The 26,883-nt window shown below is 40.3% G+C and overlaps 1 protein-coding gene across 8 annotated transcripts in view; it reads left to right on the top strand.

The window, feature by feature from the left end:
* cobl (cordon-bleu WH2 repeat protein) overlaps positions 1–25,764 on the top strand; it is a 50,164-nt gene extending 24,400 nt beyond the window's left edge. For 7 of the 8 annotated variants that reach the window (XM_029503796.1, XM_029503795.1, XM_029503799.1 and 4 more), the window contains 10 exons: positions 10,941–11,508; positions 14,403–14,570; positions 17,696–18,014; positions 19,314–19,417; positions 19,588–19,776; positions 19,954–21,554; positions 21,676–21,903; positions 22,094–22,210; positions 23,084–23,389; positions 24,065–25,764. In XM_029503796.1, coding sequence (XP_029359656.1) covers positions 10,941–11,508; positions 14,403–14,570; positions 17,696–18,014; positions 19,314–19,417; positions 19,588–19,776; positions 19,954–21,554; positions 21,676–21,903; positions 22,094–22,210; positions 23,084–23,389; positions 24,065–24,148 — 3,684 coding nt within the window. In that variant the 3' untranslated portion in view covers positions 24,149–25,764. Of the gene's footprint in view, positions 1–10,940; positions 11,509–14,402; positions 14,571–17,695; positions 18,015–19,286; positions 19,418–19,587; positions 19,777–19,953; positions 21,555–21,675; positions 21,904–22,093; positions 22,211–23,083; positions 23,390–24,064 lie in introns of all 8 variants that reach the window. The other variant, XM_029503800.1, reaches the window with a different exon arrangement.
* The last annotated feature ends 1,119 nt before the right edge of the window (positions 25,765–26,883 follow it).

Raw genomic sequence — 26,883 nt, 5'->3', positions numbered from 1 at the left:
CAGCTACACAGAGCAGAACTTGGGAAGGTCACTTCAGTACTTGATGACTGGTTTAATAATAGATTTATCCATCTTGCTGTTATGCCTTCTCTGAACTATTACCCTGTCTGAGCACAAAGTCTCATGTATATTCATGCTCATCCACACATCCACACAAGGTCACACGGTGGTTCAGGACTCTTGTCGTGTTTCCCCCCTTTTGTGGCATTGCTTGTTGAGTGCAGAGACTGAGGACAAGCTGGATGTGCTCTGCTGGTCTTATCAAACATTCAGCCTTTGGTCAACAAGTAACAGATTTCATGTGTGAGGGTTTTTGTTGTTGTTGTTGTTGTTTCAATATTTAGATGACCACCATATTGACTGACTAAATCAGTGAAGTAAGTAGGATAGATGTGTTTGAGTGTCATTTAAGGACACAACAGAAGAGTCAGGTGTTTAAAGATTAAGATCACGTTTATCCTGAGTTTGTTGTGTGAATGTGATTAAAAGCATTTAGGTTCAGCTAAGGGTGTCACAGCGGCCAGGTTTTAGACCTCTGCATGAGTTGGGTCTGTGGAGCAACTGGACAACAAACTAAAACACAATCTGTATTCAAGTTACGTGAAATTTGGCTCAGTTATTGGAGGGGGTATTAAGCCACAGTTTGCATGAAAGAAAGACTGGCTGTCAGTGGAGGAACATAGATAAAAACAGATATAATGCTGTAATTTTAAAAACAGTATAGTTCTGATACAGGTTTGTCTAAAAGGGATGGGCTAGAGGTGGACCACCACTCACAGCAAATACAATTTATTTTTGCTGACTTAAACCTGTCATTAATTACAAACGCTTCATGTATTCTTGCAGTGTTTGTGTTCCAATTTTGTTGACAGTACCTGATGTCTTTATATCCAGTACAAGAGCATGCGTGTTTATTCGTGTCAATTCAAGAGTAAGGAGGATTAGGGGCATCATAGCAGGTCATCTGGGGACAGTTTCCTGTGCTGACTCCTCTAATTATAGACCTCCCTCTGTGCTGAACAAGCTTAGGTGGTCAACTAATTGTGGCTTACAAGACACAGTAATGGACAGTGACATGGTAATATAAGCGATAAGAATGATGAGATTGTTATAATGAAACTAAATGCTTCAAATATCCTTTGGAGAAGCAGAAATCATTAAAATCACACACAAGAATATGGTAAGAGTAATACCGTTGACAAAATTAGGAGAGTCAGAATCTCTTTGTAGTCGGCTGTTGAAATATAGATCAAATTTAGGACCCCATTTTTCGACATGATAAGCTAAATTATCTTTATTTTGTTTTTTCAAAATAAATTTTTTCACTGAAATCCCATTGAACTGTGTTTCTGTCCCTTGTTTTTTTCGAATGTTCATAGGATTAGGACTCAAGCTGAAGTTACGTTGAACTCATCTAGATCACTATAATACCTGAAATATAATCATTCATTCATTCATCTTCAACCACTTTATCTGTTTCCGGGTCGTAGGGCTACTGGAGCTGATCCCAGCTCACACTGGGCAAGTGCGGGGTCACCCTGGACAGGTCACCAGTCCATCACAGGGCCGACACACAGAGACCAACAACCACTCACACTCACACTCAGAGCTACTCTAAATTTAGATTCATCAACTAACCCAAACATGATGTCTTTGGGTGGTGGGAGGAAACCAGAGTACCCAGAGAAAACCCATGCAGGCACAGGGAGAACACGTAAACTCTGCACAGAAAGGCCCCAGGCTATAACCTTCTTATTGTGGGGCTACTACTATACTGCCGTGCTCCCCACCTGTTATTTTGAGGGACTATGTACATTGTTGGTTGTGTCTTTAATGTCTTTCTGTGCGGAGTTTGGATGTTCTCCCCGTGCCTACGTGGGTTTCCTCCAGGTACTCCCGTTTCCTCCCACTGTCCAAAGACATCATGTTTGGGTTAACCAATGACTCTAAATTGTCCGTACGTCTGAGTGTAAGTGTGAGTGGTTGTTGGTCTCTGTCTGTCTCTGTGTGTTGGCCTTGTGATGGACTGGTGACCTGTCCAGGGTGACCACGCCCTCACCCAGAGAGAGCTGGGATTGGCTCCAGCAGCCCCGCGACCCAGAAATGTATATTTGCAGAAGAGTGAGTGAATGAATACGGATAAATGTTGCTGTCAAAGTTTTAAAAAGGAATTTAAACATCTCTGTTAAGATCTTGTTTCATTTACCATAGTGAATAAAGATCAGTGACCTTTTTTGAATGTGAGGCAAGTTGCTATAGACAGGAGTGAGAATGAGAATAGGCACAAAAAAGATGACAGGGATTCCAGGAAGAATGTAAAGTCATCTTCGACTGTAGGAGAAACAGGTGATTTCACCTGCTGAAGTCATCATGGAGTCATCATGGAGATTTGTGTCCTCATCTCAACGATGTTGTCAAGGTGAGAGTTTGATGTTTACTTTATGGTATAAATTCATACAATAATGAATGTACTTCATTGTTGTTATATTTTAGCCATATTTTGTGATATCAGACTATAATACTCTTTAGCTTAGCAATCGGTGAATGTCTTTATGAAAGCAGCAATGGATCTAATCATGTTTTGGAACGCTGAGTTCAGAGAAACACTTTTTTTTGGGGGGGGGGGCGGTTTCCAGTAGTGATAGGCAATCTGTTATTATGGTTTGGAAAGGAAGCCATGTCTACATAGCCTCTTGTGATAAAAGAGTTCACATAAATTCTGAGCTTTCTGCCTCACTGCTCAGTAACAGAAAGTGCTTCTTGAGTAAGAGCATTTGTGCTTGTGTGTATTGCGTTGTGTGTGCAAGAAGAGTGAAAGATGAAGACAGAATAACTGAAGCAGAGAATGAAAACGTGGATTAAGAGCAAAGGAAAGAAACTGAGTCATGTACAGAGACAGAAAGGTAACATTAAGTCTCATAAGCTTGTTTAATATTCATCCATCCATCCATCCATCTTCTACTGCTTTTCTATTCCTGGGTCGCAGGGTGTTGGAGCCAGTCCCAGCTCACACTGGGTGAAGGCGGGGTGCACCATGGACAGGTCCCCAGTCCATCACAGGGCCAACACAAAGAGACAGACAGAGACCAACAACCACTTGTGTGTTTTGTTGACTTTCTCTCAGGTGGAAGAATGCAAATTAACAGTGGGAGCAGAAACACTGATGCATCTGAATGAGATAATGCGATTGTTGATCAGATCTTGATTGGCACAGTTTGCAATAGTTTGAGAGACATAAGTATTGTGTCAGTATTTCCTTATTGTACTATTAATTTTCTCTTGAGTGTGTGTGTGTGTGTGTGTGTGTGCATATGTACATACATTATATGTATGCCGTTGCACAACATAGCAGTCTGAACTTTCAGTCAAAAACGGATCTCTGTGTTGAATGAACTGGTTTCTGTGCACCCTGTAAGCGTGCCTGTGTATGTGTGGCTCCTTGATTGATGGAGCTGGCTACTTGTTAGTCTCCCGATGATCTGTCACTCTGCAAAAACAGAGAGTTGGCAGCAGAGGGAGGCTTGTTTTTCACTGCCATCCATCAGTCCTGTAATCGTCTATAACAGTAGCTAACATTAATGTGCCCTACTGCACAGCTCTGGTTCACTCACTCAAGCAAAAGTCAAGTTGCCAGTAGAATTGTTTGTAGTAATATGGAGTTTCTGTGAGCCTTTAAAATTCTTTACCTTTCTGCTTTGGTTTTTCTTCTCTGTCATCCATCAGTTTTTTTATCATTCCTCTTTTGTTTCTCAGGATGTGAAGGAGAGCAAAAATCTGGCATTTTGCAAAAATTGTTCTCCTTTTATCTGAGTATAGCGTCACCCAGCCAGTGAATACACTCACTATTTACCAACACAAACAAAGAAAGTCAGCCATACTGTTGTTAGTTGTCATAATTGTTTGTCCTTGTTTTATTAGCGGTCCATTACGCTTTTACTTGATCAGATAAGAGTGTGTGAAAAAGCAAAACTGCAAAATAAGTGAGGGTGAAAATAAGAGAAACAATGCACAGAGAGCATATCTTGGATGTTCCTGCTGTGAGAGGTCAAGAGAAGCCTGAATATCTACATATCTGTCACAGGTTCTGCTGCTTTTCTCCAAGTACTCTCAAGGAGCAAAACATGTTTTATTGAATCGGTGTAGAGCAAAGATTATAATTCAGGTACACTTGTCCTGTCCTTGTGAACAAAATTGGTCAGGAATGGATGGACTGACCATGTTGCGATGGCCAAATGTCAAGACCACTGTGACCTCAAGTATAATTTTCATTATTAATCAATTTCAGTCAATTTCAGTCCAAACACTAGCTAAGACACAACTGTCTAACATACTTCAATGTGACATCATAATGATACGCATAAACAATTTTCAGGCCAAAATTCAACATCATCACCTGGGAACAGAAGAGCAGACTGCACTCATATTTCTTGCAACTTGTCTTGCTGGTGGAGACCAAAAGTCACGGTGATTCAAGTTTTATCTCATTTGCTTTTGTGATGCCGTTGTTGGTACACACACATCACTACGAACAACATATTCACTACTACATAGTAATCATGTACAACATGTGCTGTGTACTGCCCTTCTGCTTGCTCTTGTGGTTGTGGCACCTGAAGTGTACTCTAGGAAGCCACTATGAGCTTTCTATTCTTATGCACTGACCTTGAAGATTGTGTAAGTGTGTATTTGGGGCCAGGAATAGGGGAACACGTCACCCTGCCATGCAGCCAATGTCGGCCAGGATTTGTTGGCACTTGTAGCTGTCAAAACATCTTATGTATGACCCCAGCTAGCTCAAATAGGATAAGTGAATTAAGTGAATTTATCTTTTTCTATCTTAAACTGCCTGTGTCTGGGTTTGAACCTGTGGCTATGTGTTTCTCTTCCTCTAAACTGGATCTGTATTTTGTGCAGTATTAAAGAGCTAATTCTTGGGTTGATGTACATTGTAATTAGCATAGTGTCCACTTAATCTGACCGTATACTGATGCACAGTCAGATCCAATATATCTCCTTTTATGAGATTGGAGATTGGAGATTTATGGAGATTGGGCCAACATTAAAAAAGTACCATATCAAGGGACTGAGATGGGCAATGGGGCCGAACAAAAAGTGATTTGACTTTGAGTTGTTATAGTAGATATGTTGTTTTATAGTGCAAAAATAAAATAAAAGACAAATTATTCACTATTGCTCGGATTCCTCTAACCTCTGGCCCACTGCACACAAGCATCACTGTAAATGTAGGGAAAAGCTGGAGAAAACATACATTTCAGTGGGTTAGTAGGACAAAGTAGATGACAATGGAACTGGGTCAGCCGTGTGTCTCCTCCTTAGCTAGCCTCTTTCATGCCCCTCTTATTCACACACACACTTTGTTAAGACGTTTAACATTAAACTCTTTTCATCATACATGCGCACACATATGTTCATTATAACACACACACACACACACACACACACACACACACACACACACACACACACACACTAACTGCCCTCCAACCTCCTGTTGGGATGTTTTTGACCTTGGTGCCCCGCAGTGTAGAGACAGTTTAGCTTCTATTATTATGTCTGACACGCACATGCATACATGTGCTTATGCACACATAGGGACATGCATATATGGACGTGCTCATGCATGTTGACCTGCACAGGCACACACATATACAGTGTACTAACACACATACTCCATTTCACATTCCACATTAGCACTGTAATGTTGCTCTGTTACAAAGCCCCTCACCCATCAAGAGTCCTTCAAAACAACTGATGAATGGTCACGCCACCAGGTTGAGGCCTCCATGGGTGGCCCTATCTGATCAACATGCTCAAACATGGGGCCCTTCACCTCTCAAACTATAGAGTGGAAAATTTAATGGACACACCAGACTGTCTGGGTATAGCCATAAGCACTTTTGTATAAGCATGATGTTCACAAAACTCTGAAACAATCTTTAATGAGGCAATAACAGCCAAAATAAAACATTCATAATTTAATATGTCTCTATCTGTGTTTAACCAAAAATATTTGTAGATGGACAATAATAAGATAATTTGAAACTCCCACTGATCAGACAGGCAGAAGAGTCTCTGCTTATTCATTAGATTGACCAATAATTGTGTGCAATTTAATGTGCAGTTTAATTCTCTCCTCTACCATTTATTTAAGCATTTCACAATGCTTAATTGCTTCACGTAATGAAAAATATAACATTAACTTAACAGAAAGAAGCTTATTGAACATTTAGAGATATCAGTATGAGTTCAGAGTTTGACTGCACAGAAATGACTAAAATATATTCTAGATTATTTAGGTAAGAATCACCTTTTCATATTTGTCCACCAGAAAGAGAGGGGTAGATATATATTTCAGCTAAATTTAAAGCATTTAAACATCAGAATAACAAAGGAATGATTACACTGAGGTATAGTTTTTTAACCATTATAGTTATGCATCTTCAGTTTTGTGATCTGACAGGGGAAACTTCTTCCTGGCTCGCTGTGCAGTGGTGACAGGCAATTTGTGGGCTAGTCAAACTTGAACGGAAACCATAGCAAAGGGTCTGGTGGGCTCCTCACAAATACCACTATACAGGATTTCAAGCAGGAGGGGTCACAGGGGATGGTGCCAGAGTCAGTTTTGCCTGGTGAGCATTCAGAGGTGAATACCAGTGATGACAGGAGCTTCATCAGTAGGCGTGGAACTGCAGCAGAGTCAGGTTTTGGGCTGGGCACCGCCCCATTTCTGTGCTTCATTCAGGCTATTTTTCAAGCCAGTGTGGATGGCAGTATTGGTAAAGGAGCTGGAGAAGGATTAGTGGCAGCAGGGTCTGGCTCTGGTTGAGCGTCGTCCTCCAGAGGGAGGTGGTTGCAGTCTCTAAACCATTTACCACATCTGCTTGCTGAGTCCAGTCCTTGTCAGTGTTTATATACACAGTGGAGCAGTGGTGAGGGGAGCAGTCTTAGTGTTTCAGCTTCACCTCCCATGCCTAAAACAAAGAATAAAAGTTGCTTAGCAGATGCAGGGAATGTTTCAGAAGATATTATGAGTGATGTAACAGCTGACTCAATACAACCATGAGAGCTTCATAAGACATGAGTGGAGCTCTAGCCTATTCCTCATTGAAGTCCTTTTGTTCAAACTTTAAGCAGAGGATGTGTCTCAGTAAGGCACTGCATGTGTTTGCTCTGCTCTACAAGCAGCTCCTCTCAGTTGGGAGCTTTTTTCTTTTCATGTCTTAGAAGTACAGCTACTAGTGTGATATAAACAACATAGACACATCTTTATGTGTAAAAAATGGGTGTAGACTGTAAACCATAGTGCGTCTGATGCTCAAGGAGAACTGCAGATCATATCATACCTACATTGAAAATACATATTTACATTATTTTTTATATTATTTTTTTATTGATTAACAGCACAGCAAACAAACACAACAACAACAAAAAAGCCTCACATACTCTCAGGGGTTTTTGGATTCCTCTGGCTGTATCAAGAAATATTTTTTTGGTCGATGTATATGTAACAAAACTTCAGACTGTCAAAATGGCAATCAGAATACCATAATAATAAGGCAACAATGGACTCTAGGGTGCACAGTTTAACCTCCAGACACACATTCACACAGTCTTTCAAAGGTGAGGAGGGTGTGTGAAGTCTGCACAAAGATTCTCATTGTTGAGTTCCTGAGATCAGTATCCATGAGCTTTCTGAAGTATGCACACACAAAAGATACAAACACACACTTTTGTGCAATTTTGCGCTGTGACACAGATCTCAGTTATTTCCAATAAAACGTCTACGTGTAAAACAACATTTATAAAACACAGTCCTCAATATCCTGATTTAGAGATCTAGATAGATTAAACAAACTCAAAAAACAAGAAAATGTCAGTCAACATTTCCTGTAATCTAACAAAACCAATCACACCTATTCATCACACATTTCCTATGTGGACATCACATCAACTTTCCCAACACTGGTCGTAAAGAATTAGGATTCTTTGTAAGCAAATAGCTTTTAATGTGAACGTTAACAAACAAAAATTTGTAAATAACTTGTTTTAAATTTAAGCCCAATAATCATTCTCCTTTTAGCTTCACATTGTTTTCCATCAACTATTGAGATATAAATCATCCATTCGATCTACTGTTAAGTGCCTCTTTAAATTACTTATTTATTCATGGTTTCCTGGGTCATACCAACATACTAATACATGATGTTTCCACTAGCTATTGTAATTATAAAAAAAAAAAGAAAACAAAACAAAGCCAAACCCTAACACCGTGGCTTTAATTTTATTTCTTCTCTCTACTGAGATTATATGAACACAACATTTTTCCATTGACAAAGATTTTACACATAAAAGCAACACAAACATTAAATGGTCTTGTCTGAGAATAAGCGATAATAATTACTATTGATGCAAAAAGAAGAATGTTGTAACACTCTTACTTCATGGGCTTTTTGTGATTTAAAGAAATAATAAATGTTACTAATTACTAATAGTTCATAAATGCAGTGTTCAAATACTGCTTTGCTGTTTACAACAGTGGAAGCTTCAAAACTTCAGGACATTCAGGACGACCCTGGCATGTGTCCCAGTATAATGTGAAATAAAACTTTTATAGTGAACTCACTCCCATATCATTGATTTCTTTTGCCATTTGCTTCAGATTTGATGCAGCATACCTTGACTGTCCTTACTGTGTTTGGATTAGTATTTCATCCACTCAATAGCTTGCCTCTCCCTTGGTTTGTTGTGGCTTCACATGTGGTGCCATTATACAAGGTTGAGTTGAGAAATAAACAACCACAGTGGCTAATTTCTGCCTCTAGCTTTCAGCAATATTATGTTGAAAGCAATGGTGATCTTTTCTAAACCACTATCTAAGATCATCTTCCCCAATGATGCACAGCTATGCCGCTCTGTGTTTTGAAAAACTAAAGAAAATATGACATTTGTAAACAACACACATAAACAAAACACTACATGCTCATATACCATGGTCAGCTTAACCTCATGTATAGTGTGACCTTGAATGTGGTAGAATAAGATTCTTGAGTCTTGGCTTTGGTCTCTAACAATCTTAAGTACATACTGCGTTCTCAGTCATGGCGCCAATAAGCCCATGAGAGCTGCACACATGTAACCCTGCAACCCTTAACAACCCCCTAATCCATACACCCTAGCTCAGTCCGACATATGAGATATACTGTTCCTTCTCATCTTGTGTGTGTGTGTGTGTGTGTGTGTGTGTGTGTGTGTGTGTGTGTGTGTGTGTGTGTGTGTGTGGGCATATGTGATAGTGTGTATGTGCTCATACAGTCACACAGAAAAGTGTGTGCATGTGCTTGTGTGTTGTGGCCACAGCTCTGTTCCTTTCATAGCAGGGCTTGGCTGCAGTCTTATGTTTCACTCTGCAGGGAACGCACGCACAATCATACTGGCACACATGCATGCACACATACACCACATACACACACAGACACACACACCCATCTTCATAGGCAAGTCAGTCATCCATTTCAGCTTCAACTTTGGCCCACATCACTAGAAAGTCTGTATTCATGTATGTATGAATGTCAGAGAGGGAGGGAGGCAGGAGACTAAGGAAGAGAAAGACAACCAGTTGGGGGGCCTTTTAGCTTTCCATAGTATACCATGCAGTGAGTTCACTGAGTTCACATGCGTGAACCCAGTTTGCCTCCAGAAGGGCAAGGTGGCCTGACCTCTCTCTTGTCCTGTTGCATGATGTACCACTACATGCAGCTACAGGCATGTTTTTCTAAAGCGCTTCAGAGGGAAGACAGGTTGAACACTGCTGCCGTAATTTGGATTTCTTTGAAAAAAGGATTCTGTACTTTTCCAACCCGCCCATAGCTCTTAGAATTGATTCTTACAAAGATCGGTTGTGCCATCAGGGTGAGGTTTGTTTTTCCCTAAGGAATAAAATATCATGCTTGTTTTTGCATAGTAATTATTATATAAAACATAAAATGCAAGTAAACATCATCTGACAGAAACATCTTTTGAAACACTGAATGTCATTTCGCCATTAATTTTTTTTTTTTAATCACTGACTTCTTGTGTAGGTTACTTAGGCTGTTCTCTGCCAGTCATCTGATGTGGCTGACTGACATGATCAGTGATTTAGTGTTTCAAATTACAAAGAATTCAGAAGACAGTGTTATGTTTTAGTAATGCTTGATTAAGAAACACCACAGTAAAATATAAATATGTTTGGTAACACTGCATCCCATTAACTGTTTAAATGCCAGTCATTTGCCTGTCTTGTTGCAGGATAATTTTAAAGGAATGTTGACACTGATGGAGACTCAGACTCAGATGACTGCCAGAACTCCACTAGATTTAATTACTCAGCAGTAAATTTTGCTTCGGTCCTGGCAGGCTGAATTCACAGGCTGATTTATAGGCAGACCACACACACATGCACAAGGTGCTAAGAATGAACTTTCTACTGTCTCGCTCCTTTTCTGTCAGATGGCTCATGGTTCAGAAAGCTTGGTAGTTTTTCACAGACTAAATAGTACTTCTATTTACTAGTAAATTGACCTTTGTGACTAAAATGACTGGAGCTTAGCTTCTTACTTCTGAATTTTTTGGCCAAGGAGTAGTAACATTGTCATGTTAAACGTGACTCAAAACAGTTTTTGCACAGTCAGCATTTGAGTTCAGCATCAAAATTCACTACCAGAGAGCTGTCACCAGAGGTGGAAAGCGATGCCACAACTGGTATACAAATTTTCTGTCCCAGCTTTTCTTCCACTGCAAGCTTACCAGTTAGTTCCACTCTGACTGGACTGTCATCACAGCATTGATGAATTTAAGGGCTGATTTATTAGCAGACCACACACACACATCTGCAAGGTGCTAAGAATGAACTCTTTACTGTCTCTCTCCTTTTCTGTCAGATGGGTCATGGTTCGGAAAGCCAACAGAGGAAAAGAAAGGCTCCAGCCCCTCCTCCCACGCCATCGTCCATCACGGCAAGCTTTGACGACACTTCAACCTCCGCTGCTCCCTCTCCTGATAGCCCTACTGCAGAAACACCCAACCCAACCCTCTACATCAAGGTGTCACAGTCAGTTCCAGTCTCTTCCAACATTGTTCAAACACCAGCTCCCTTGAAAACAGAGATTCAGCCTGCCACCCTAACCGCCAGCTCCCCTACCCCAAGTAGCAGCACCAATGACAGCCTAGGTCACCAGGATTCCAGCTCTGAATTCAGCCACAGTCCTGATGACTCAGATGCTGACTTAGACCAGACAGGTTCCCTCACCAGCAGCACAGTAAGTGGATCTGTGCTGGTCCAGTCTGCTACAAAAACCTCCAGCAGCAGGATGGTGGAGTCAGAGAAGTCCAGCAACAAAGCTGGCAAATTAAATCCGGTGACCTCAACCAGCAGCTCCAGGTCTGAGACTGAGTCAGCCCTCAACCTGAAGATGGATGAAGTTGAAAACAACCGACACAGCGCAATGGGTAAATAACAGACACTCAACACAACTTGTTCAAAAATCCTGCACATGACCAGAACAACAATTGAAGACTTCAGATGTAGAAACCAATAATGTCAAGGTTATCTTTGAAACAAATCATGCTTTCTGGAAAACAGGATAACTTGTCTGTGATGACACAAACATTTCCGTTTTAGATGTCGAACAACTCCTCCTTTCTGGAAAAGTGAAGATAGCAACAACAATTGTAGACCATCATGATATTACACACTTCTGACAAAGTAAACACAGCACCACAGCCAGCAGAGATGTAATGAGCTCTACATGTACCAAACGACATATCACATCCACCCACCACAGCAAACAACTTTTAAATTCTTCAAACAAATTGAGCTTCACTGAACTCTTGGAAGTGATGATAAACACTCTCTGTGTAAGTTAAAAAATGGTGCCAAAGTGAGAAGTTGCCTATTGAGCTTTTCTGCCTATTAGAAAGTAACTGAATGTCTGCCTGGAGAACTGAGCTGTCACACTGCAGCAGAGAATGATACTTAAACTGTCAAGGATGACGTGCAAAGCGTGTGTGGGGCGCTCTTTGTCTATGTGTGTGTTTGTCATGACTAAAGTACAGGAACTAGTGTAGCTGGTTTTCATCGTAGGTCATGAGACAATACAGTCCTTGTCCCTTTCTTATCAATCCATCTAGTTCTTATCTTTCTTTCTTTCTTGCTCTCTTTCTCTATCCCTCTCTTTATCTTTATCCCCATATTATCTCTTGTTTTTCTCCTCACATAAACCTTTAAAGCTGGCTGATATAAAGTCAGACACATCCATCAAAGATTTAAACAGGCTCTACATGAACTTTCGCTGCCCCTCTTATTGATCTATATATAACCTAGATGTTTCTCTGTAGCAAAGTGAGATTGCAGCAGAGGGTTGTCGTGTCTGTTAGAGGCAGAGATGAGAGAGCTGCAGACCTCAGAAAAAGGATGTGAAAGGTGAGCCTAGCAGAATCAAGTTCAGAGAAAGGAGCATGGGAAGGTTTTGGCAGTGGACTGACAAGGTATTGAGGTAGGAACAAGAGGACTCTGGGATTTAAGGAGTGGAGGTTGATGGACAGGCAGATGAAAGCAAGAGAAAGGGTGAAGTATAAAGATATATGTGCATTAGACAAGACGGAACAGACACGACAAGTATCATTAATTCATATATAAGCCCTTGCTCCTTCACTTTTTCTCCATTCAGACACTCCAGACACCAGACGCTGCTTAGGGTGCATCACCTTCTCTCTTCTCTTTGGCTTTGAGTCTCCTCCTTTTTCTGTCTTCTTTGTCCCCCTATACAACGTACTTCAAAATTAACCTCAACATCACATTCCCAAATATTTTTTGTTACAGCCTGACACCTGGAGCGTTACTGGAGCATATCTTTATTATCCATATCAGGTAGCGAATGACATGTTACATACATACATACATGTTAGGGCGTGACAACTACACATGGCACGCAATATAAGGTGGTGCCCTCATGCCTACTGAAGCATAGACAGAAATGAACACACTACATGTATGAGGTTTCAGCAGGTCTATCATTTATATAGGGTTGATTTAGTCTGTCATTTATGTAGGTTTTATTTTGCCTTTCAATTTAAGCATTGATGTGTATGTCAAATTGTAAACTGTTTGCTCTGGGACACTCTATGATAAAGATAGCACAGGGATATTGGTATCTTTTCTTAAAGCTGAGTTTACACGTTATTGCTTCTTCTAGTGACTTATTTAGGCCATGTCTAGTTCATATACATATGTAAATTGTATAGTGCTGCAGTGGTTTCACATGCCTGTCTGTCCTTGTGTATTCATGGATGTGTTGTGTATGCCTTACATTAGACACAAGGGAATATAGTATGTTAGTGTTTATGTCAGTCTAAATCCAAAGCTTTAGCTTGGTTGGAAAACAGAGTAGTTAAATAAAGAAACTTTGATGGACTGACGACCTGTACAGGGTGTACCCTGCCCTCGTCTGTTGTGAGGTGGGGTTGGCTACAGCATCCCCTGCAACCTGGAAACGGATAAGCAGTAGAAGCTGAATGAATAAATGAATGAATGAATAAAGATCATGTATCTGAAGCACATGGAATTTTTCTATTCTATACAAATGAGTGGTACATTGTAATACCACTGTTCAGTCAGGCATCACTGCAGTGTTGTACAATGTTACAACTAAATATGGAAGAAGGTTTCAACTTTTTAACCCCTGCGTGTGTGTGTGTGTGTGCAGAAGCTGTCATGGTTGTGACTGTATAGTTAATCGTCTCAGCTCTGCCTGCCGTTTGAATTCACTCCTGTTTTTGTCAACAGAGTAAACAGATAAAGTATCACATCGACAGTGCCTTCTTACTAAGACGTAACACACTGATGCACCACAAGCCAATTTGGTAACTGTATTTTAGCAGTGCTGTTTGACAGTGATTGTCTTTTTCAACAACGTCCCAATATGTTGTCAAGATTGATTTTGTTCCATTTGTTGGTCCAAACTTCTGTCAGGATTGCTTGCCTTCTGCAAATATTACACATCAACAGCTAAGAAATAAAACTATTTCACTCTAGGTACATATTTATTTTCACCTGAGAGTAACTTGAAGGTAGCTGTTTAAAACTTCACCTGATATTTTATAGACCTTTTCACTAAGCTTCCCACAGAAACTAGAACTTCAACACTAGAAAAGTGTAGCACAGCAGTCAAGACAGTAAATAAATGGAAATGAATGAAATAACAAAGAATGGAAGACATTCTGATGCTAACCTAATGTTTTCTCTGCTGCTTTCAGTTTGATAAGAAGCTTGCATGCACCCTGTTTTAGCACGTTCCCCCGTGACCATCAGTCCCTGCCCTGTCTGCATGTTGTCTCTCCTCTAGGAACCACTGATCAGTCAGCACCACCCAAACCTCGGCATTCCCCAGCTCAGGAGCCACCACATCTTGTCCCACCCCCTGCTCCATCCACTCCTCCCCCAAACTCCTCTCCCGCAGGGCTCACAGAAAGTGACTGCCCAGTGAGTCCCATGGAGGAAGCAGCTCCTCAGTGTAGGTTCCAGATGGACCACCTCTCCCTTTCTTTAACTGTTGAATTTTCCCTCCTAGAAGCTGTTCTCTTGGTTGTCTTTACTCTGTACTCTGCCTAAATCAACTATCCTATACTGCCAAACCTTTGTGTATGTGAGTGTGCATTTGAATACTGCACTCTGGCCTCACATGCAATGCATCTCTCACTCAGTGATGTGAACAGCTGAGTTGTTAAGTGATACTGGGTTCATGTGAGGTCAAGGTGCTTCATATCTATAAATGTCAACCTGTAAACCCTCTTATTTCTTCCGAGCCCAAAGGTCAACACTGGGGTCAACACCAATCAACTGGAGTGTCTTTTATGCCGCATCTATACAGTACATATTTACTGACTTTCCATGACTTTACTTTTGCTTTTCTCTGGATGCTGTTTTTCTTCACTTTTACCAATAATAAGTGCAATGTTCATGGTCTGTCTATCTTAAATCACATATGTTCTTTTCTTTACTCCCCACCCAACACCCTCCTCTGTAGTGTACTGCTGTGGGCCTGTGCGTCTGCGCTCCAAACACTTCTGACGTCTCTGTCTGGCTTGATCCTTCCTTTGCTGTCCAATCCCAGTTCCTGTTGCTTCATCTTCTTCACTCTTCTCTCTTTTGGACATCACTCTGATATTCAACATTCTGCTGTCATTCACATAAGAAATTTTCTACTGTTTCCTTTGTACACTTGTATTTGTCAGTACACTCCCAATGCTGTCATTACTTTAGCTATCTCATTTCTATGAGCTGCTTTCACTTGGTGTCATTTGCCGAAGTCACTTTGCAGCAATCTCAGTGACTTTCCCCAGTGATAGTTTGGATTTGAGCCAAACTAAACTTGAGGACAGTAGATGTCACAAGTGAAAGCAATTCATGCTCTACAGAGCTGTAATTTTTTAGTTTTCTGTTTGTGTTTTCATCCTATTTTTCTACAAATGTATGTATATACTTTTGGCTGTTGTGCGTTGCCACTTTATCTTATTTGTTGTCATTGATTGTGCATGAGATCTGGGCTGAGTTAAGAATGTGGTAAGAAAACTATACAGTGACAGATGAGCTAAACTCTGCACCTATCAGTTACAATGTGACTGATGAGTGTCATGCTAAAATGAGGTTAAGAGACAAGACCATGCAGTCTCTATCAGACGATATTTTGGTAATGTGATATCTGAGGATCAATAGTTGGACAGCGTATGTTTTTTACTCTGGGCCTGGTGTAGGGGATCAAATTAGAAACCTGATACCTGAACGCATGCTGCTTTTGGCAGAGTATGGAAAGGGTGATTTATCAATGACATGTTGTTTCTAGGTGGTAGTGGATCATGTATTTTAAGACCTGGTCTTAAGGGCACCAGTAGAAGTCTATACTGTAGCAATACACTACATGCAGTCTTGTTTCTAGACTCTGGTGGTTCATGGATGCTTTGCAGTTTCTTTTGGAAATGATAGGTAATAATACAAAATGGCCTTTCCCCAAGTGAAACAAGCAAAATTATTATTTTTCAGTTGCGATGTTCACATAGGAATTGAACCATTGCTTTCATTGTTTTTTTTGGGGGGGTTTTTTTGTTTTTTTCCATCGTTCTGAACCCAGTGAATGAAGTAGGATTTAATATTTTTGCAATAAGGGCCCTTTGTCATTATCACTGAGTAACAATATGATCACCAAAACTACCATTAACATAATAACAGCAAGTTCTAACTCACTCATTTATGATGCAAATATGTATCAGAGTAAGTGTGTTTGTACTTCTTAAAGTAGAGTTGTTTGGTCGTTGACAAACACTTGTCTGTGTTATTGAAAGACATTTTTCAATTAAATGATAAAGACTGGTTCAAGATGGAAGGCTTTTTGTTATTGGATTATGCATGGTTAGATCTTGGAAGGAATGTTTCACTGTGTCGATTTGCTTGGTAATGGAGATAATTTTTGTTTGGTATTAACAGAATTATGTGCTCAAGGTTATGTTGAGTTGGAGGTTTGAGAACTGCAGTATGTGTGATGTTGACTTGTGTGTTTGTAAAGCAAGCATACATTACACTTGTGCAAACAAGAGAGCATTAGACAATGTGTATACATACACTTGTCTGTGCCTGCGTGTGTGTGTGTGTGTGTGTGCGTGCGTGTGTGTGCTGATTGTGGCTGTAGCTGGCATGACTAAGCTGTTGCTGGGAAAGCGCTGGGAGGACAGCCCTGTGAGTCATCACCACATCTCCTGGAACTGACTGTTCTCTCCACACCATTAGGACCAGGTCCAAAACTGACAGGCCGAGTACACACACACACACACACACACACACATTTAGGAAGACATATTGGAGCACAATGTGTGCCCAAATGCATGCTCACACACACACACACACACACACACCTGGTATACTAACAAGGTCACTCACTGTTAAACTCATTTTAAAGAATCCCCTGTTGAGTTCCCAGTGCTGTGCATGGCTGCTTCCTAAAAAGTGGTGCATTGATTTTTATTCTCTTGGCTTGGAGTTCAGTGAGATCAGTGACAGACTAAATAACTTCTCCAAAGCCCACAGCACTGACCAGAGCATGACTGTACCAAAGAGATGAGAGGGTATGAAGCAATGCTGTCTCTCAGTGGAATCTAAAACAGTACTGTAAAATTTAAATTAAAAGGGTTTGTTTACAGTAAGTCCACCCACACATTATTAAAGCTGTTTTATCTAGCCACAGGTGGTTGTGCTCTGGGCTTGTGTTTGTATATTTGGCTTGTGTTTTCTGGTTTGTGTGTGTCTGTGTGTGTGTGTGGTGTCAGAATGAATGTTGAAACGTAAATACTTCCTGTTTTTTTCCTCATTTCTTACTCTTCATGCTCTTGCCTTTTTTTTTTTTTTAAAGTCCTCATAGGTATCAGAATGATTTTAAGCTGTGTGGCTTTGAAGAAAATAAACTAATCTCTTAGTGTTTTTTGAATGTAAAGCATGGACATTAGTAAAACACCCAAGACTTCTATGATGTATCATTATGATAACTGGAAAGGTCTTGCTAATTCTCAGTTGTTCAAACTCACTAAACAGAAATAATGACAGCTGTTACACCCAATATTGATGCTGAGATCTTCCTCTATCCTCTGCCAGCCTGGCTTCACTCCATGCAGAACTCTGCAGTTGGTGGCAAACCAGATACTGAAACACCTGAGGAGGAAACTATGTCCCTTAGTAGCAGCAGCAGTGGCAGCAGCTTGCCTGACCAGGGCTACGCTGCCTCCGAGGGAATGGTCGAGGGCGAGGACTCAGGCATGGTCAGCTCTCCCTCTGACACCCAGCCCACATCACCAGATGGGAGTTTGTCCTTGGATGGAGCTAATGGAGGTGGAAGAGAGAAATTGCTGAGACGGGTACAGGACAATTCCAGTGACAGTGATGAGGGATGTGCCACCTGGGGATCAAGATGCAGGTAGGATGAAAGTCAATCCAAGCTGAGCTAGATGACACTTTGAAGTAGGATGAATTCTTATGATGATTGGAGGAAAAGAAAGGTAGTGGAGGATAACTACAGTCAATCATACTCTGCTTAAATCTATATAATGTAAGATTTATTTCTCCAACAAGATGATTAAAGCCCTACAGGATGTTAAGGCACATTAACGCAATAGCTGCTCTGGCCTCGAGGGAGAAATTTCAATGTTATTCATCTGTCTTGTATCATGCTCATATAATCTCATATCATCATATTCATCTTGTTCTGCTCATATTGATGTCAACCAGGGGCTAGCCTAAATGCTGATTACTATATTAAGAAACCTCTGCTGGATTCTTGCTTTTGGAGATCAAGTTTTGTTTTACACCTGTATTTTCCCCTGAAGAGTGAGCCATCTCTGTTTCATAAAACTTTAAATGTCTCAACTGTGCTAGCTGTCGGAACGAAGAGCAGCTCTTGCTGTGTTATATTTGAATTTTAGCCAAAGCTGGCAAAACTTTTGGCGCTGTGCTTCCATAATTATGTTTCTAGGCTCTTGTTCAAAGGCCTTTGTGGAAAATGAATGCTGCCCCAGATCACTTTTTACCTTATAAATTGTGAAATGTGCATGGTGATGTGCCCAGACCAAGGATTTTGGATCAGTGCTTTCACTGAATCCTGGGTCTGGCCTGATCATGTTGGCTTCCCTGTATTCCAGGAAAGCACTATAACCTTGTTTTCTCAGAAGACTTGAGGAAAAGAGCAGCAGTCCAAGTCTCTTAGAAGAAAAATTCTGTTTGGTTTGGCCTCCTTGTTGCAATTTGTTATGGCTAATACGCCACTAACTTATTAGAATGCTCTGCTGAACCCTTGAAGAGAGTAAGGGAAATCTAAACTGTGGTAATAATATCTTTACTGCTGCATGTCTCAAAGCCAACAGGCTCCAATAAAAATAAAATTTAGGTTTGAACAAGCACAAAATATTTCAAAGTAACAACCTTATATTTTGTCTTTTGCCTACTACCGAAATGCATTTACCATTTTAGTTTCTGAGGCAGATTGATGACGGGAAGGGTGCTAGATGTAACACCAACATTAAATATGCCATTCACAGCAGCTGTTTTGTGGCAGCTGGGTGACCATGCAGTCCTAGAGAGTTCTGTATTATGGCTGCCCCTATGTGCTGATATGTTTTTGCATGTGCAGATGATACGGGACTTGTAACGGGATGTTATGTGTTTTTACAAGTGTTCATTTGTTTTTTTTGACACATATTTGTGGGCACCATGGCATCAGATCTCAACCAAAGTCTGGCAGGTTAAAAGACAGCTATGAAGATGACCCAGAGCTCGCAGCCCAGCTCCATCAGACTTCTGCAGATTTTGAAACAGACCTTGCAGGTAAGGGGTCACAGACAATGGAGTTGTACTATTTTTCTGTAGTGTGGTTGTTAAACTGTTGGCCACTTTTCACACTACAGCTCATTGAATTTTCATAACTAATGGCCATTGTTATTATCTAAAATTGTGTCCAGCATTCCTGAGTATCTCATATCTACTCCCTTTTACAGACCACGTAGATGTTTCAGTGAAGGAGACCCCCTATACTTTGTCCACAGACTGTAATAAGGTGCCAGTGTCTGTAGTGGACATGGATGTGCCAGTCACAGCCATAGATGAAGTGCTGGAGGAATATGAGTGCATTGTCGTCGAAAATGAGACAAAGTCACTTACAAGGTCTGAATCAGCTGGTAGCAAAGGTATGAAGTACAACACTACAACAGTAGTGGATGTATTTTAATTTTCTCAATGTTTTGTGCCTTTTAATTTGCTAATTCATACTTTGTTCTATTTCTCATTAATATCATAACAGTTTAAATACTAAATCAATCTTTTTATATATTAGATTGACTTTTCCGTACCCCTTCTTTTGTCAGGTGAAAATTTTTGTCACCAGTCCAGCATCAACTCACAGAACAAAAATAACAACGCTTGTACAGCTGCTGACAGTGATAAAAACACCACTGTCAATACTAAGCAGCCGCCCCAACCTGAGCAGCACAGGGCGTCACTGAAGAACAAGCCTATAGGTGATGAAAAGAAAGACAAGATAACAGAGACAAAAATTAATGAGATGAGTATCACTGATACCAAGAGTATGAAAGAGGACAAGCGAAGAAGATCAGCAGTGAAACCTCTGGTCAACATGCAGAAACAGAGCAAAAACACTGAGATCAAATCTGATCCTGTCAAAAATAACATTCACACTTTGCAAGAGAAGAAACCTGTTCTAGCACCGACCAGTCAGACATCAGTTTCTACAGAAAAAGCTGAAAAAGTGCATCGAGTTAACCAAAATAACACCAGCTCCAATTATTTTACATACAGTAAAATCACTCACAACGTCACGTCCCGCTTTGGTATGAAAACTTTCACAGTTGTCCCTCCAAAACCTTCTGTTGTATATTCTACTACAGAAAATCCAGCTGTCACATCAGCCGCAGGTGCCATTAAAATTGACGATCAAGGAAACATGGTGAAAGAGCGTGTCTCGCAAGACAAAGTTGGCGGTTCACCAGAGTCAGGGAATACTTGCAGAGAGGGGTCTCCTCTTATTACGACAGCCAAATTGTTTTGGAGCTCAAATGAGCGACAGGAAAGTAACACGCCCCACAGCAAAGGTCAGATTAACAAAGCTAAGGAGAAAACGGATGGCCTGAGAAGCACTCCCACTGTAATTTCAGAGACTGCACTCAAGACCAATAACACTGAGCACCTGAAAACAACACCACACACGGTGTACAAATCCGCTGAGAGAGCTCAGCCAAATGAGACAATTAAAGAGGCTTTAGCTAAAGAAGCAGTGAAAGACGACAGCGCTTCAAAGGATGAGTTGGTCGAGGTGGAGAGCAAGATTTCAGTGTCCAAAAACATTCAGCAGCCAAGCAATAGACCCGCACTTCTTCCAGACATGAAAAAAGACCTGTCCTATCTAAGGCCATCCAGGTGTACCTCAAGCCAATACGTGGCATCTGCCATCAGTAAATACACCCCAAAGACTGCAGTTAAACCGAACTCCGTCCGTGACGCCACAGACTCCTCTGTCCCTTTGAAAACACAGGCTGTTGGCTTCCAGAGATCGGGCCGGTCCATACAAGTGAATCCACATGCATCTTCCCAGTCCGCTTTGTCAGATAATATGAGAGATGAATCCACATTTAAACCCAACCCCTCTGGTCCTAAAAGATTAATGAGCTACCCAGGCTTTGTGTCAAATAGTCAGAAGGATTTCGGTGAAGTGAGACTAGACAGTGTTGGATCCACCAAAACAAGCTCTGTTAAAGCAGAAAGAGACATTTCCAACCGTAAACATCTTCAGTCCACTAGCCCTGCCCAGACAAATGTGACTGCCAACAATGACAGAGATGATATTCAACAAATTTGGCCCAGAGGCCCCAACACTGCACCAAGCGGTCCTCTACACTCATCTGCCAACCTAACCACAGCTCCAAAGACCGTATCCAAAGGTCAAACAAGTGTAAGTAAAAGCTGGATTAGTAAAATTGCATGTTCTGAGTCTCTTGAAAATAGATATAATGAAAAACTCTAGTGTTTGGTGCATATTACAGCATGCTAAATACGCCACATCTTGTCTGCAGAACACAAAGGACATGACAAATGCAGCCACCCATCTAACGCCTCATGTGAGACCAGAGCCTTCTGTCACAGTGTCAGACAGTGACAGTGGACCACAGCCAGTGACAGTGTTTGGGCCAGTCAAAAAGTTTCGACCTGTCATTTGTAGATCTGTGGAGAAGGAGACATCTCTGCACAGCTCACTAATGGAGGCAATCCAGACAGGGGGAGGCAGGGAAAGGCTCAAGAAGGTAAGGTCAAGACGATGGATGGATGGACAGACAGACAGATTGATGGGAATGATTTAGAAGAGAAATATGGAGTATTATATACCACCAATTATTATGTTCTTAATTTCCCGAAGAATATTATTGTGTTGACTGTAAATAGCTATAAGACTAGGGAGGAATTTTGATTTAGTTGCTTTAATTTCATTATCAGATATCCAGTTTTGGCCCCAGCAGCATGAAGAAACAAACTTATGTGGAAGAGGAGAATGAGAGGTCTGCTCTTCTAGCTGCCATTAGAGCCCAAAGCAACACCAGCAAGCTGAAGAAGGTAAAATGCTCATCTAAGTATTCATGTATTTTACAAGTGGGGTCGATTGAGATATATATACCTTGTTTGAATGGCTCCTTCTTTGTTTCAGATTCAATCACACACATTTTTTTGTTACCTAATTAATTAATTTTTAATACTCAAAATTACTTTTGTCATTAAATCATTATGAATAAACTCATTCATAACAAGGAACACATGCATCTTTCTCAGTGGTACTTTTTGTACCAATTAGCAAATGTCTAAATACAAACGGAGACAAGGTAAATGTAAACGTTATATTATACCTACATAACATAAGCACTATCATTTTAAGCATATTACCTTGTTGAAGTTACAAATGGAACAAAAATTGGACTTTTATCAGCTTCCTTGTTTTTAACTCGTTAGCAATTCACAAAACTGTGCATAAATTAAGTTATGCAAGCGTGGGTATCTTTTTCCATTTCTGTGTGGACTGTGAGTTGTGGTTCGCTGTCATACAACAACCCATGAGGATTGAAAAGCGGCAGGAAATGTGCTGCTGTAGCTGAAACATCTGCGGTTCTATTCTGGAGGTTCCTTACCAGAAGTGGAATGTGAAGAATGTTGCATGACTAAATTGGTCTCCAAAACTTTCAGCTACACAAAAAATAAAGGAAAAACTAAATAGCCATGTGTAATGGAATTATAAAATAACTGAGATAAATATAATCTGAATATGAATGTGTATAAACAAAATTGGAACGGGAAAAAATTTGTATGTCCGCATTTGCTAGTCAGAGGTGACTGCGTTAGAGTTCAGTTATACATAATGTATGCTGGAGCAGCTGGCTTCCTGCCTATGTTTATGTGTTTAGTGTTACCATTGTCTCACCCTTTTGTGTGTTTCAGACCAAATCTGAGGCTGCGGATGAGCTTGAGAGGTTCAGGAAGGAGGCTACTGAAGAGGAGAGAAGTGCCGATGCCCCCTCCTCCCCCTCTCCTCCATCTGTGACTTCTATTTTACCTCCTGTCCTTACCTCACCATCACCAGCAGTGCCTATGGCAGCACCTCCACCTCCTCCCCCTGTCTTACCCCAGGGTAAACCTAGCACTGTGGCACAAGCAAGTGCTAACATCCCCGTGAACCCTGCGTTGGCCAGGGAGGCTATGCTGGTAGCCATTCGTTCTGGATCAGCTGCTGAGAGGCTTAAAAAGGTACAAATTCTGAAAAATGCAGATTATATTTACACCACATAGTGAAAGTTGTTGCAGAAGTCTAAACAGCATCGACACATGACCCATTAGAGTAAAACAGCATAAGAAGATTAAATCCTAGCTGTGGCACAGCATGTCATGAATAATTGTTTTGTTTTTTTTCCTGTTTTTCTGCATCATTTGACCTAGAGACTGAAATCAAAGAGAGAGGGGTAACTAAATAAAGATAGATAGGGAAGTAGGTAGAGACAGAGCAGATAGCAGCGGCAATGAAGCCAAAGGCAGAAAAAGAGAAATATGATTGGAACCAGTGTTGTTTGTTGGTCTGGTTTCTAAGACTATGGCTCATTGGATGGAAAAAAAAAATAAATAAAATACTGGAAAAGATGTAGATTGTAACACACAAATATTCTTTTGACAGTCCTAGTATAAACATTTCAAAGATGCTTAAAGACAAATGCTTTTTAGAATTACAGTATCATTTCTGCACTTTATAAACTAGTGTAAGATGAGTTGATATTGAAAATAATCAGAAGATTGCTGATCACATCTATTTCTCTCTTTTTACTTTTGTACTCATAAAACCACAGAGCCTGTTATTTTCCTCCTCCGTGCAATAAATTCTGATTCCATAGTGGAGGAATACAAACATGATTTTGTGTTTCTTTTAACAAGGTTGCTGTGCCCACAAAGACGATCCAAGTGAATGGGAGACTGGGAACAATTCAACCAACCTCCTCAGCACTCCCCCAACAATAAGAGGGAATCCCAGACCACCGCAACATGGAATAATTGATCAAATTCCACTTTGGCTTTTGCCACTGCGCTTTTGCAGCAGCTGTCATATTTTGAGTTAATGTTATTTTAACTTCACATCTTTCACTACCTGTCTGAGGCCTTACACACGAATTACTGTAGTTTAAGGAAAATAAATCAAAGTCAGGAGAAATGTTTATTTTTCCTTATATTATCCACTAAACCATGTTTATATGAAAGGGGAAATTCTTCTTGCAAGAGGAATGTTACTCTGTCAGTAGCCAAACACCTGCGACACTTGTCTGATAAAGGTTTCATAGGTGAAAGGTTTGCAGTTAAATCCATCCATGATATATATGTTTCAGCTCCTAACGCTTGCTGGAACATGTTTGAGTTCGTCTTCATAACATAGTGTTGCCCCTAAACATATCTTGCCATCTGTACTTGAATTCAGTTGAAACTGGAATGTTGTAAGAATTTTGTGCCAAGAATTTTTTTTTTTTTTTATGGTTTATGCTGATTGTCCCAATCTTTTTTATTTACTTTTATCACAATAAGTCATGGATGCCTAATTTCTGTTGCTCAGTGTTACAGACGTTGTAGAAATTCTTACAGGGGTGCAATACGTTGATTCTGACAATGTTTCAAGATTAGAATTTGTTTAAAATGTCATGAAAATCTTTGTAAAAACAATGGATAGATCCATTGGGAATATATTAAGCATATTATTTTACCTAGATATGGTCCATGATGCCAACCCCTGCAGTTCCTGGCTCTGGGGAGTAAGATGGTGATGACTGCCTCGTGCCTGTTTGATCATTATTCCTCTGATTTAGTTTCTAACCTTAATTCTTGCTGCTGTTTTACGATTTAAAGCATCATTATTTAATTATATCATTGTTGGATGCCACAATGAGCAAAGAGATTAGTTTATTAATATCAGTGTAATGCAAAAAAAGCTGCTAGGTTGTGTACTAACCTGATTTTAAGCAAATGCTAGCATGCCTCATCTGCTCCTCTGTAGCTGATGTTTATAGTGTGGAGTATCTGCTTTGATAGAAGGAGAGTGGACCACTAGCATTAAATGGTATAGTTATGGATGACATAAGATGGATGTCCAAGTTAATCCTTAGAATGAAGAAAAGCCCAACACATCCAGATTCAGGTGTACATGCTTGCTGCTGTGTATTGTGAGATAAATCTGAGTAAATGGAGCTACATTTAGTTTTATATAGATTTACTATAATTTATGTTCAGTTTCAAAACTCAAAAAATATTTTTGTTGGTGTATGTTTTATTTTGAGAGTGAGAACCTTGAGTGGCTTTTCTAACTAGAAAAGAGTTATTTCAGTTCTGCTAGAAGGTTTCATCTGCACACAGTATCCTACAGCACATTGTAGCACTGTATATTTTGTACAGTGAAAGATCTAAAGGAAGATCATCGCCGTGATACATTTGATTTAAAACTTTGATCAAAAGCTATTCCACCAGTAGTATGGAGATTTTATAAGCTATTGCTTTTTAATAAGTTTTAATTGCACATTCGTTTTTTTCTGGAGGTTGCACAGTTATTTTTGTCTACCTAATTTTTGATTCAATAAATAATTTTGTAATCAAGAGTAAAATGACTGTCTGCTGATATTTGGAATGTCTCTATTTGTTGAAGAAGAAGTAAAATGCCGAACTGAACAGATGGTTGTATGAACCTTTTCCCTGGACAGTCACTAACTATCCTGTGCCATTCCCAGCACTTGGGTTGCCTGTAGACTGTGGTCTTTATGCTGTCCTTATGAAATATATTGTAACCTCCCTCTCTTTGCCACACCACAGATGAGCTACTATTCCGGGCAGCAGTTTATCACTCTGACTCATCACTATGTGGTCACACAAAATGACTCTCACAGAACTTAAACCTAACTTGCATTCCTGATTCCTGAAACACTAGTCACTGTGCCCCCTTGAATTCTCCCTTAAGTAACTGAAAGAATTGCAAAAAAAAAAAAAAAAAAGGAAAAAAAAGAAATGCACAGCATAAGTGCACATATTGGAAAATACATCTAACACACAACTCTGAGAATTAGGGGCACGGCCAGGATACTGACTTTGACCAGATCAAACATCCATGGAGAGATCTGAGAATGGTTTTCTCTGAAGGTCCACATTCAACCTGACAGATATTGGAAGGATATGAGGGAAAAGGCTAGCAGAAAATCCCCAAATCCAGGTGTGCAAAGGTTGTCATGTCACACCCCTAAAATACTCTCAGATATTTTCGCTGCCTAAGGTGCTCCAGTGCTGTCTGGTTGCTAATATCAGTGTGGCATTTCCGTTTTTACTTCTAATACGTTTGTATAAAACTGTCATGGAATATTCAGCATAGATGAATGTTTCTGGTTAGAGCATTTGACTACTACCAAACAAAATATGTATTCAAGAAATGGGGGCTGAATACTTTCTGAGTGCTCTGTACATTGCAGATTGCAGAAGGATAATCTTGTCTGCATTGCACAGAAAATTCCTGCAGGGACCACGGGCTCCTTTGTGGGTCAAAATTCATGTTCATTCTACAGCCATTCTAATCTGCCTTACACATCTCTGGAGGATGTGGATGGGTGGGTGGATGTCTGTGCGTATGGGTGGGTGTGAATGATATTTTTGTTGTGTACATGTGTTTGAGCTTGTGCCTGTGTTACGGTTCCAAACCATTTTGACCATGCTGCCAATGTAAACAGCCTCTG

This window comes from Echeneis naucrates, chromosome 6 (genome assembly GCF_900963305.1).
Source record: "Echeneis naucrates chromosome 6, fEcheNa1.1, whole genome shotgun sequence".
NCBI classification, from domain to species: Eukaryota; Metazoa; Chordata; class Actinopteri; order Carangiformes; family Echeneidae; genus Echeneis; species Echeneis naucrates.
Note: the sequence above shows the minus strand (reverse complement) of the source record. Positions and strands in the feature narration are given on the sequence as shown.